We start from the raw sequence: 13,446 nt of genomic DNA, 5'->3' as shown, positions 1-13,446 counted from the left end.
TCTGTACTTTCTGTATTCAGTCCGGTTCTCTACTTTATTATGAACCTTACATTTGTCAGAAGCCTTTTTCTGTTTCATTCTAATCTCTTTATCTTTAGTCATCCAGGGAGGTCTAGCTTTGGAAGACCCTTCCTTTCTCCCACAGGGGAACGTTTCTACTCTGTACCTGAACAATCTCCTCCTTGAGGGCCTCCCATTGTTCAATTACTGTTTTGCCTAACAATTTTTATTCGACAGGGGGGCGAATGGGAGGCAGTCTAAGATAAGATTGGAGTGCATGTGTGTAAATGCACGTAGCATGGTAAATAAGGTTGGTGAGCTGCAGAGACAAATCGCATCATGGGACTATGGTATAGTGGCAATAACAGGGACCTGGCTCAAAGGAGAGGATTGGGAACTTAATATTCCTGGCTACAAGGTATTCAGGAAAGATAGGGCAGGAAAGAAAGGACGGGGGTGGGGGGGTGACAGCTTTGATCAAAGAAACTATTATGGCACTAGAAAGGGATGATGTAGTTGAGGGAGTCAAGGACAGAAACTATTTGGTTAGAATTGAGGAACAATAGAGGAGCTATTACACTACTGGGTAAATACTATAGGCCACCAAATAGTGGGAAGGAGATAGAGGAGCAAATTTGCAGGCAAATTACAGAAAGATGCAAGAACGTTAGAGTAGTAATAATGGGGGACTTCAATTATCCCAATATAGACTGGGATAGTAACAGTGTAAAGGGCAAAGGGGGGGTTTGAACAGTGTGTTTCCAGTCCAACGAGGAAGGAAGCAGTGCTGGATTTAGTTCAGGGGAATGAAGTGGGGCAGGTGGAGCATGTTTCAGTGAGGAGCATTTGGGGAACAGTGATCATAATATCGTTAGGTTTAGAATAGTTATGGAAAAGGACAAGGAACAATCAAATGTGAAAATACTAAACTGGAGGAGGGAAAATTTCAGTGAGTTATTAAAGGATCTTGCTCCTTGGATTGGAATCAAAAATTGTTAGACAAAACAGTAATTGAACAATGGGAGGCCTTCAAGGAGGAGGTTGTTCAGGTACAGAGTAGACACATTCCCATGAGGGGGAAAGGAAGGGAATCCAAAGCTAGAGCTCCCTGGATGACTAAAGATATAGAGATTAAAGTGAGACAGAAAAAGGAGGCTTATGACAAATGTAATGCTCATAATACAGTAGAGAATCGGACTGAATACAGAAAGTAAGAGGAGATCTAAAAAAGGGAATAAGAGGGACAAAGAGAGTGTATGAGAATAGATTAGAGGCTAACATAAAAGGAAACCCAAAAGTCTTTCATAAACATGGTAAAAGGGTAGTCAAAAGAAGCATGGGACCAATTAGAGACCAAAAGGCAAACTTCTTGTGGAGGCAGAGGAAATGGCTGAGGTAATAAATGAACACTTTGCATCAGTCTTCACTAGTGAAGAGGATGCTGTCAATGTATAGGAGTAAAGGAGGAGGTAGTAGTGATATTGGATAGGATAAAAATAGATAAAGAGGTAGTACTAAAAAGATTGGCAGTACTCAAAGTAGAAAAGTCACCCGGTCTGGATGGGAGGCAACCTCAGTTACTGAGGGAAGTAAGGGTGGAAATTGTGACTGCTCTGGTCACAATCTTCCAATCCTCCTCAGCAATTACAGGCCAGTCAGCCTAACGTCAGTGGTGGGAAACTTTTAGACACAATAATCCAGGACAAAATTAATTGGAACTTGTAAAAGATGGGTTAATAAATAAAAGTCAGCATGGATTTGTTAAAGGTAAATCGTGTTTGATTAATTTGATTGAGTTCTTTGATGAAATAACGGAGGGGGTTGATGAGGATAGTGCGGTTGATGTTGTGTGTGTGGACTTTCAAAAGGCATTTGCTAAAGTGCCACATAATAGACTTGTTAGCAAAATTAAAGCCAATGGGATTAAAGGGATAGTGGCAGTGTGGATGCAAAATTAGCTAGGGGACAGAAAACAGAGAGTCGTGGTGAACAGTTGTTTTTCAGGCTGGAGGGAAGTATTCAGTGGTGTTCCCCAAGGGTCAGTATTAGGACCACTGCTCTTGTTGATATATATTAATGACCTGGACTTGGGTACGCAGAGCATAATTTCAAAGTCTGCAGATGACACGAAACTCGGAAATGTAGTAAACAATGTGGAGGATAGTAACAGACTTCAGGAGGACAAAGACAGACTGGTGAAATGAGCAGACACATGGCAGATGCAATTTAATGCAGAGAAGTGTGAAGTGATACATTTTGGTAGGGAGAATGAGGAGAGGCAAAATAAACGAAATGGTACAATTTTAAAGGGGGCGCAGGGACAGAGAGGCCCGGGGGTTTATGTACACAAATCTTTGAAGGTGGCAGGACAAGTTGAGAAGACTGTTAAAAAAGCATATGGGATCCTGGGCTTTATAAATAGAGGCACAGAGTACAAAAACAAGGAAGTTATACTAAACCTTTATAAAACATTGGTTAGGCCTCAGCTGGAGTGTTGTGTTCAATTCTGGGCACCACACTTTAGGAAGGATGTGAAGACCTTAGAGAGGGTGCAGAAGAGATTTACCAGAATGGTTCCAGGGATGAGGGACTTCAGTTACGTTGATAGACTGTAGAAGCTGGGGTTGTTCTCATTAGAACAGAGAAGGTTAAGGGGAGATTTGATAGAGGTGTTCAAAATCATGAACGGTTTTGATAGAGTAAATAAGGAGAAACTGTTTCCAGTGGCAGAAGGGTCAGTAACCAGTGGACACAGATTTAAGGTGATCGGCAAAAGAGCCAGAGGCAACATGAGGAAACATTTTTTTACGCAGAGTTGTTATGATCTGGAATGCACTGCATGAAAGGATGGTAATTTTCAAAAGAGAATTGGATAAATACTTGAAGGGAAAAATTTACAGGGCTACGGGGAAAGAGCAGGGGAGTGGAATTAATTGGATAGCTCTTTCAAGAGCAGGCACAGGCACCATGGGCTGCATGGCCTCCTTCTGTGATGGAGCTGCCATAGACACTATGAATCTAACTGGGCAAGATCCCTTTTTAACTCATTGAAATTAGCTCTCCTCCAGTTAAGTATTTTCGTATAAGAACATGGAGTAGGAGCAGGAGTGGGCCATACGGCCCCTCGAGCCTGCCCTGCCATTCAACAAGATCATGGCTGATCTTCAACCTCAACTCCACTTTCCCGCCCGATCCACAAATCCCTTGGTTGTCAGCGGGTTGGGGGGGCGGGGGGGTGCGCGGTGAAGGTGCACATGGCAAACCTGCATGAACAAAACTTACCGTTTCCGATGCAATCACATGGTGATTGATGGTGATTAACGTCCTCTCCAGGTTTCGCGCCCGGCAGCCAGCCTGATTGACAGGCTGTCTGCCATCAGGAGCTGCAATGTGAGCAGGGAGGGGCGAGAAAGAGAGAGCGAGACGTCATCCGGCACTGGAACGGAAGATCGGGGGGAGAGGGGAAGATCGGGGGTGGAGAGGGGAAGATCGGGGGTGGAGAGGGGAAGATCAGGGGGAGGGGGGAAGATCGGGGGGAGGGGGGAAGATCGGGGGTGGAGAGGGGAAGATCGGGGGTGGAGAGGGGAAGATCAGGGGGGAGGGGGGGAAGATCGGGGGGAGGGGGGAAGATCGCAGGTGGAGAAGGGAAGATCGGGGGTGGAGAGGGGAAGATCGGGGGGAGGGGGGAAGATCGGGGGGGAGGGGGGGAAGATCGGGGTGGAGAGGGGAAGATCGGGGGTGGAGAAGGGAAGATCGGGGGGGAGAGGGGAAGATCGGGGGGGAGAGGGGAAGATCGGGGGGGAGAGGGGAAGATCGGGGGTGGAGAGGGGAAGATCGGGGGGGAGAGGGGAAGATTGGGGGTGGAGAAGGGAAGATCGGGGGGGAGAGGGGAAGATTGGGGGTGGAGAGGGGAAGATCGGGGAGAGGGGGGAAGATTGGGGGTGGAGAGGGGAAGATCGGGGGTGGAGAAGGGAAGATCGGGGGGGAGAGGGGAAGATCGGGGGGAGAGGGGAAGATTGGGGGTGGAGAGGGGAAGATCGGGGGGAGGGAGGAAGATTGGGGGTGGAGAGGGGAAGATCGGGGGGAGGGGGGAAGATCGGGGTTGGAGAGGGGAAGATCAGGGGGGAGAGGGGAAGATCGGGGGAGGGGGGTAGATCGCAGGTGGAGAAGGGAAGATCGGGGGTGGAGAGGGGAAGATCGGGGGTGGAGAAGGGAAGATCGGGGGGGAGAGGGGAAGATCAGGGGTGGAGAAGGGAAGATCGGGGGGGAGAGGGGAAGATTGGGGGTGGAGAGGGGAAGATCGGGGGGAGGGGGGAAGATTGGGGGTGGAGAGGGGAAGATCAGGGGGGAGAGGGGAAGATCGGGGGAAGCGGGGAAGATCGGGGGTGGAGAGGGGAAGATCAGGGTGGAGAGGGGAAGATCAGGGGGGAGAGGGGAAGATTGGGGGGGAGAGAGGAAGATCAGGGGGGAGAGGGGAAGATCGGGGGGAGGGGGGAAGATTGGGGGTGGAGAAGGGAAGATCGGGGGGGAGAGGGGAAGATCGGGGAGAGGGGGGAAGATTGGGGGTGGAGAAGGGAAGATCGGGGGAGAGGGGAAGATCGGGGGGAGGGGGGAGGATTGGGGGTGGAGAAGGGAAGATCGGGGGTGGAGAGGGGAAGATCGGGGGGGAGAGGGGAAGATCGGGGGTGGAGAGGGGAAGATCAGGGGGAGGGGGGAAGATCGGGGGGAGGGGAGAAGATCGGGGGTGGAGAGGGGAAGATCGGGGGTGGAGAGGGGAAGATCAGGGGGGAGGGGGGGAAGATCGGGGGGAGGGGGGAAGGTCGGGGGTGGAGAAGGGAAGATCGGGGGTGGAGAGGGGAAGATCGGGGGGAGAGGGGAAGATTGGGGGTGGAGAGGGGAAGATCAGGGGGGAGAGGGGAAGATCGGGGGGAGGGGGGAAGATCGGGGGAGGGGGGAAGATCGGGGGGGAGAAGGGAAGATTGGGGGTGGAGAGGGGAAGATCGGGGGGAGAGGGGAAGATTGGGGGTGGAGAAGGGAAGATCGGGGGAGAGGGGAAGATCGGGGGAGGGGGGAGGATTGGGGGTGGAGAAGGGAAGATCGGGGGTGGAGAGGGGAAGATCAGGGGTGGAGAAGGGAAGATCGGGGGGGAGAGGGGAAGATTGGGGGTGGAGAGGGGAAGATCGGGGAGAGGGGGGAAGATTGGGGGTGGAGAGGAGAAGATCAGGGGGGAGAGGGGAAGATCGGGGGGAGGGGGGAAGATCAGGGGGGAGAGGGGAAGATTGGGGGTGAGAGGGGACGATCGGGGGGGAGAGGGGAAGATTGGGGGTGGAGAGGAGAAGATCAGGGGGGAGAGGGGAAGATCGGGGGGAGGGGGAAGATCGGGGGTGGAGAAGGGAAGATTGGGGGTGGAGAGGGGAAGATCGGGGGGAGAGGGGAAGATTGGGAGTGGAGAGGGGAAGATCGGGGGGAAGATTGGGGGTGGAGAGGGGAAGATCGGGGGGAGGGGGGAAGGTCGGGGGTGGAGAAGGGAAGATTGGGGGTGGAGAGGGGAAGATCGGGGGGAGAGGGGAAGATTGGGGTTGGAGAGGGGAAGATCAGGGGGGAGAGGGGAAGATCGGGGGGAGGGGGGAAGATCAGGGGGGAGAGGGGAAGATTGGGGGGGAGAGGGGACGATCGAGGGGGAGAGGGGAAGATTGGGGGTGGAGAGGAGAAGATCAGGGGGGAGAGGGGAAGATTGGGGGGAGGGGGAAGATCGGGGGTGGAGAAGGGAAGATTGGGGGTGGAGAGGGGAAGATCGGGGGGAGAGGGGAAGATTGGGAGTGGAGAGGGGAAGATCGGGGGGAAGATTGGGGGTGGAGAGGGGAAGATTGGGGGTGGAGAGGGGAAGATCGGGGGGAGAGGGGAAGATTGGGGGTGGAGAGGGGAAGATCGCGAGGACATCGGGGGGTGAACAGGGGGACATCAGGGGGGTGAAGAGGGGGACATCGGAGCAGGAGACATCGGATATCGGAGCAGTTTTCAAAGGTAGGTTCCTTTCGTGTATTCACTTCCTTCCATGGTTTTTATTTAATTAATTTAGTTTCTTTTTGCCTGATCCGGCCCTTCACGTCTGGTTTCATGCCTGGTGGGCAAGCCGCCCAGGTAAGTTAAAAATCTTTCTAATCCCTTCATCTGTGACAGGTAAAATGCCTTAAGTTCCTCAATGAGGTACATTTGGCTCTTTAACTGTCATCCCGCCAGCTTTAATTGCCGGCGGGACTTCCATTTTTGGGTCGACCGCGCGCACCCAGGTGGGTCCCTGGGAAACTCGGAAGTCGGTGTGTTGGAGCCGGCTTCCAAACCTGAGCGGGATTTCCGCGATTTTCGGAGCCCCCCCCCCCACCGCCGCCCCCAACGCACCCGCAATTGCCCCCTAAAATCACCCCCAATCTCTCAGCATCTACCCTGTCAAGCCCCTTCATAATCTTATATGTTTCAATGAGATCACCTCTCATTTTTCTAAACTCCAGAGAGTATAGGCCCGTTCTACTCAATCTCTCCTCACAGGACAACCCTCTCATCCCAGGAATCAATCTAGTGAACCTTCGTTGCACCGCCTCTGAGGCAAATATATCCTTCCTTAGATAAGGAGACTAAAACTACTCGGTACACCAGATGAGGTCTCACCAAAGCCCTGTACAACTGTAGTATGACTTCCTTACTCTTGTACTCCAACCCCCTTGCAATAAAGGCCAACATACCATTTGCTTTCCTAATTGCCTGCTGTACCTGCATGTTAACTTTCTGTGTTTCGTGTACGAGGACACCCAAGTCTCTCTGAACACCAACATTTAATAGTTTCTCACCATTTAAAAAATATTCTGTTTTTCTATTCTTCCTACCAAAGTGAATAACCTCACATTTCCCCACATTATACTCCATCTGCCACCTTCTTGCCCACTCACTTGATCTGTCTATATCCCTTTGCAGACTCTTTGTGTCCTCCTCACAGCTTACTTTCCCACCTAGCTTTGTATCGTCAGCAAATTTGGATACATTACACTCGATCCCTTCACTAAGTCATTAATATAGATTGTAAATAGCTGAGGCCCAAGCACTGATCCTTGTGATACCCCACTAGTTACAGCCTGCCAACCTGAAAATGACCCGTTTATCCCAACTCTCTGTTTACTGTCCTTTAACCAATCCTCTATCCATGCTAATATATTACCCCCAACCTCATGAGCCCTAACCTTGCGTAACAACCTTTTATGTGGCACCTTATCGAAAGCCTTTTCAAAATCCAAATATACTAAATCCCCTGGTTGCCCTTTATCTACTCTGCTGGTTACATCCTCAAAAAACTCTAATAAATTTGTCAAAAACAATTTCCCTTTTCTAAAACCATGTTGACTTTGTCTAATCATATTATGATTTTCTAAGTGCCCTGTTACCACTTCCTTAATAATGGATTCCAGCATTTTCCCGACGACCGATATCAGGCTAACTGACCTGTAGTTCCCTGTTTTCTTGCTCCCTCCCTTCTTAAATAGCGGGGTCACATTTGCTATCTTCCAGTCCACTGGGACCGTTCCAGAATCTAGAGAATTTTGGAAAATCATAACCGATACATCCAATATCTCTGCAGCCACCTCCTTTAGAACCCTCGGGTGTCGGCCATCAGGTCCAGGGGATTTGTCGGCTTTTAGTCCCATTAGTTTGTCCAGTACTTTTTCTCTAGTGATATTAATTGTTTTATGTTCCTCACTCCCATTTACCCCTTGGTTCCCCACTATTTTTGGTATGCTTTTTGTGTCTTCTACTGTGAAGACAGATACAAAATATTCATTTAACTCATCTGCCATTTCCTGATTCCCCATTATAATTTCACCTGTCTCAGCCTCTAAGGGACCAATGTTTACTTTTGCTACTTTCTTCCTTTTTTCATACTTGTCGAAACTCTAACAATCCGTTTTTATATTTTTTGCTAGTTTATTATCATATTCTATTTTCTCCCTTCTTAATCAATTTTTTGGCCGTCCTTTGTTGCTTTCTAAAACTCTCCCAATCCCCAGGCTTACTACTCTCCTTGACAACATTATAGGCCTCTTCTTTCCATCTAATACTATCCTTAACTTCTTTAGTTAGTCACGGGTAGATCACTTTTCCCGTGGAGTTTTTATTTCTGAATGGAATGTATATTTGTTGAGAATATTGAACTATTTCTTTAAATGTTTGCCATTGCTTTTCAACTGTCAAACCCTTTAATTTAATTTCCCAAATCTACCTTTGACAACTCGCCCCTCGTACCTATGTAATTGGCTTTATTTAAGTTTAAGACTCTAGTTTCTGACTTAAATACGTTACTTTCAAACTCAATGTGAACCCAGAGGTTCTTTTACTGTGAGATTATTAATTAACCCTGTCTCACGACACAATACAAGATCTAAAATAACCTGTTCCCTGGTTGGTTCCATGATGTATTGCTCTAGGAAACCATCTCAAATACATTCCATGAACTTGTCTTTGAAAATACTTTATTGATTGTTCCTTGTCCTTTTCCATAACTATTCTAAACCTGATGATATTATGATCACTGTTCAACCAAATGCTCCCCTACTGAAACATGCTCCATTTGCCCCACGTCATTCCCCAGAACTAGATCCAGCACTGCTTCCTCATAAGGCTGGAAACACACTGCTCAAGAAAGTTCCCTTGTACACATTTCAAGAATTCCTCCCCCTCTTTACACTGTTCCTGTCCCAGAATAATCGACCTGGGCTGGGAAGGAGATTAAATGGTTGGGTAGAGTCCATGATCGAGTAAAGTGCACATGGGCTGTGGAAGGAGATTAAAAGGGTGGGTAGAGGGTGTACTCTACAAATAGAGACTTGGCAGATGTTAAAAGATGTGATTCAGTCTGATTCTCAATTAGGTGGCGGGCTCTCCTGAGTAACTGAATTACAGCGAGCGCAAATGCTGCATAAAAGACTCTTTCTCAATGCCTTATCTACGCCATCCCCCGACAGGCTCAGCTGTCGTTCAGAATGTTGCATATGGGCGCACAAAGGTAACCAATGCCCATTCTGACATAGTGTGTGGCTGTGGACAGTCACAGCGACCCACTGTATCAACAGGCCAGCGTTCAGACCTAAGATTGAGACTCAAGCTCAAATGTGTCGAAGAGTTTGATTTGTGTAAAGTAACAGTGTACAGCGACCGTCAACACACTCACCTGTTGATCCGAGGAAGTATCTCTCTAACACAGATCCGTATCCAGTGGGTGTATCCTGCAGGTCACTGATAATGAACGGCTGCGAGTCAATGTCGGCACTGTTTATGGGCCAGTACTGTGAGCGCATGCTTGCTCCACCATACCAGGAAACATTCACCATGGAGAAGCAATCCTGTAAAGAAGTCACAAAGCATCCAATTAAAGAGCACCACTGGCATGCACACAACTTTCTCCACTCAGCTCAGTTTTTCCAAAATCTACTGGATGGTCATAAGAATAGAAGAAAAAACACATTGAGAAAAGATCATTTGGTGTTTTAATCTCCTTCCACAGCCCACGTACACTCTCCCCTATCATGGACTCTACCCACCCATTTAATCTCCTTCCACAGCCTGTGTACACTCTCCCCTATCATAGACTCTACCCACCCATTTAATCTCCTTCCACAGCCCACGTACACCCTACCCTACCATGGACTCTACCCTCCCATTTAATCTCCTTCCACAGCCCGTGTACACTCTCCCCTATCATAGACCCTACCCTCCCATTTAATCTCCTTCCACAGCCCGTGTACACTCTCCCCTATCATAGACTCGACCTACCCATTTAATCTCCTTCCACAGCCCACGTACACTCGACCTTACCATGGACTCGACCCACCCATTTAATCTCATGTCAGCAGGCTACTTGACTGTAGAGGGAATCACAGCTTGACCCAGCCCTCACATACGAATTAAGAGCAGGAGTAGGCCATTCGGCCCCTGGAGCCTGCTCTGCTATTTGACAAGATCATGACCTCAACCCTACTTTCCCGTCAACCTACCATAACCTTTGACTCCCTTGTTAATCAGGAAACTATCCAACTCAGCCTTAAAAATATACAATGACCCTGTCTCCACCGCGCTCGGGGGAAGGGAGTTCCACAGACTCACGTCCCTCTGAGAGAAATAATTCCTCCTCACCTCCGTCTTAAATGGGAGACCCCTTATTTTAAAACTGTGGCCCCGAGTTGTAGTTCACATCCACACATGGATTCGCAGCAGGAGCCGCTGCACCGTCATGAGGAGCATGAACCCAGGCTGATTTTCCTCCCAACCCCAGGAAAAATGAGGCCAACTTAAGTGCTTTTGTCACTATCCTACCTGGGATCATATAATAAAACTCCTCCGGGATCAGATCATTCACATCACCCGGGATCGGATAATTTACATCACCGGGGATCAGATAATTTACATCACCGGGGATCGGATAATTTACATCACCGGGGATCAGATAATTTACATCACCCGGGATCAGATAATTTACATCACTGGGGATCAGATAATTTACATCACCGGGGATCAGATAATTTACATCACCGGGGATCGGATAATTTACATCACCCGGGATCAGATAATTTACATCACCGGGGATCGGATAATTTACATCACCGGGGATCAGATAATTTACATCACCGGGGATCGGATAATTTACATCACCAGGGATCGGATAATTTACATCACCCGGGATCAGATAATTTACATCACCGGGGATCAGATAATTTACATCACCCGGGATCAGATAATTTACATCACTGGGGATCAGATAATTTACATCATCGGGGATCAGATAATTTACATCACCCGGGATCAGATAATTTACATCACCGGGGATCGGATAATTTACATCATCGGGGATCAGATAATTTACATCACCCGGGATCAGATAATTTACATCACCGGGGATCGGATAATTTACATCACCGGGGATCGGATAATTTACATCACCGGGATCAGATAATTTACATCACCCGGGATCAGATAATTTACATCACCCGGGATCGGATAATTTACATCACCGGGGATCAGATAATTTACATCACCCGGGATCGGATAATTTACATCACCCGAGGATCAGATAATTTACATCACCCGGGATCGGATAATTTACATCACCGGGGATCAGATAATTTACATCACCCGGGATCGGATAATTTACATCACCCGAGGATCAGATAATTTACATCACCCGAGGATCAGATAATTTACATCACCCGGGATCGGATAATTTACATCACCGGGGATCAGATAATTTACATCACCCGGGATCGGATAATTTACATCACCCGGGATCAGATAATTTACATCATCGGGGATCAGATAATTTACATCACCCGGGATCGGATAATTTACATCACCCGGGATCAGATAATTTACATCACCCGGGATCGGATAATTTACATCACCGGGGATCAGATAATTTACATCACCCGGGATCGGATAATTTACATCACCCGGGATCAGATAATTTACATCACCCGGGATCAGATAATTTACATCACCCGGGATCAGATAATTTACATCATCGGTGATCAGATAATTTACATCACCGGGGATCAGATAATTTACAACACCGGGGATCGGATAATTTACATCACCGGGGATCGGATAATTTACATCACCGGGGATCAGATAATTTACAACACCGGGGATCGGATAATTTACATCATCGGGGATCAGATAATTTACATCACCGGGGATCAGATAATTTACATCACCCGGGATCAGATAATTTACATCACTGGGGATCAGATAATTTACATCACCGGGGATCAGATAATTTACATCACCCGGGATCAGATAATTTACATCACCGGGGATCGGATAATTTACATCACCGGGGATCAGATAATTTACATCACCGGGGATCGGATAATTTACATCACCAGGGATCGGATAATTTACATCACCCGGGATCAGATAATTTACATCACCGGGGATCAGATAATTTACATCACCCGGGATCAGATAATTTACATCACTGGGGATCAGATAATTTACATCATCGGGGATCAGATAATTTACATCACCCGGGATCAGATAATTTACATCACCGGGGATCGGATAATTTACATCATCGGGGATCAGATAATTTACATCACCCGGGATCAGATAATTTACATCACCGGGGATCGGATAATTTACATCACCGGGGATCGGATAATTTACATCACCGGGATCAGATAATTTACATCACCCGGGATCAGATAATTTACATCACCCGGGATCGGATAATTTACATCACCGGGGATCAGATAATTTACATCACCCGGGATCGGATAATTTACATCACCCGAGGATCAGATAATTTACATCACCCGGGATCGGATAATTTACATCACCGGGGATCAGATAATTTACATCACCCGGGATCGGATAATTTACATCACCCGAGGATCAGATAATTTACATCACCCGAGGATCAGATAATTTACATCACCCGGGATCGGATAATTTACATCACCGGGGATCAGATAATTTACATCACCCGGGATCGGATAATTTACATCACCCGGGATCAGATAATTTACATCATCGGGGATCAGATAATTTACATCACCCGGGATCGGATAATTTACATCACCCGGGATCAGATAATTTACATCACCCGGGATCGGATAATTTACATCACCGGGGATCAGATAATTTACATCACCCGGGATCGGATAATTTACATCACCCGGGATCAGATAATTTACATCACCCGGGATCAGATAATTTACATCACCCGGGATCAGATAATTTACATCATCGGTGATCAGATAATTTACATCACCGGGGATCAGATAATTTACAACACCGGGGATCGGATAATTTACATCACCGGGGATCGGATAATTTACATCACCGGGGATCAGATAATTTACAACACCGGGGATCGGATAATTTACATCATCGGGGATCAGATAATTTACATCACCGGGGATCAGATAATTTACAACACCGGGGATCGGATAATTTACATCACCGGGGATCAGATAATTTACAACACCGGGGATCGGATAATTTACATCATCGGGGATCGGATAATTTACATCACCCGGGGATCAGATAATTTACATCACCGGGATCGGATAATTTACATCACCGGGATCGGATAATTTACATCACCGGGGATCAGATAATTTACATCACCGGGATCGGATAATTTACATCACCCGGGATCAGATAATTTACATCACCGGGGATCAGATAATTTACAACACCGGGGATCAGATAATTTACATCACCGGGGATCAGATAATTTACAACACCGGGGATCGGATAATTTACATCATCGGGGATCAGATAATTTACATCATCGGGGATCAGATAATTTACATCACCGGGGATCAGATAATTTACATCACCGGGGATCAGATAATTTACATCACCGGGGATCAGATAATTTACATCACCGGGGATCGGATAATT

At 47.6% G+C, this 13,446-nt stretch overlaps 1 protein-coding gene across 3 annotated transcripts in view; it reads right to left on the bottom strand.

Annotated features, from left to right (window-relative positions):
- Positions 1-13,446, bottom strand: part of LOC137309260 (SITS-binding protein-like) — a 208,605-nt gene that overhangs the window by 153,463 nt on the left and 41,696 nt on the right. For all 3 annotated transcript variants that reach the window (XM_067977522.1, XM_067977524.1, XM_067977523.1), the window contains exon 2: positions 9,215-9,386. In XM_067977522.1, coding sequence (XP_067833623.1) covers positions 9,215-9,386 — 172 coding nt within the window. The remainder of the gene's footprint in view (positions 1-9,214; positions 9,387-13,446) is intronic.

This window comes from Heptranchias perlo, unplaced genomic scaffold, assembly GCF_035084215.1.
Source record: "Heptranchias perlo isolate sHepPer1 unplaced genomic scaffold, sHepPer1.hap1 HAP1_SCAFFOLD_156, whole genome shotgun sequence".
Classification (NCBI taxonomy): domain Eukaryota; kingdom Metazoa; phylum Chordata; class Chondrichthyes; order Hexanchiformes; family Hexanchidae; genus Heptranchias; species Heptranchias perlo.
The sequence above is the reverse complement of the archived record's forward strand: the minus strand, read 5'-3'. Positions and strand labels throughout refer to the sequence as shown.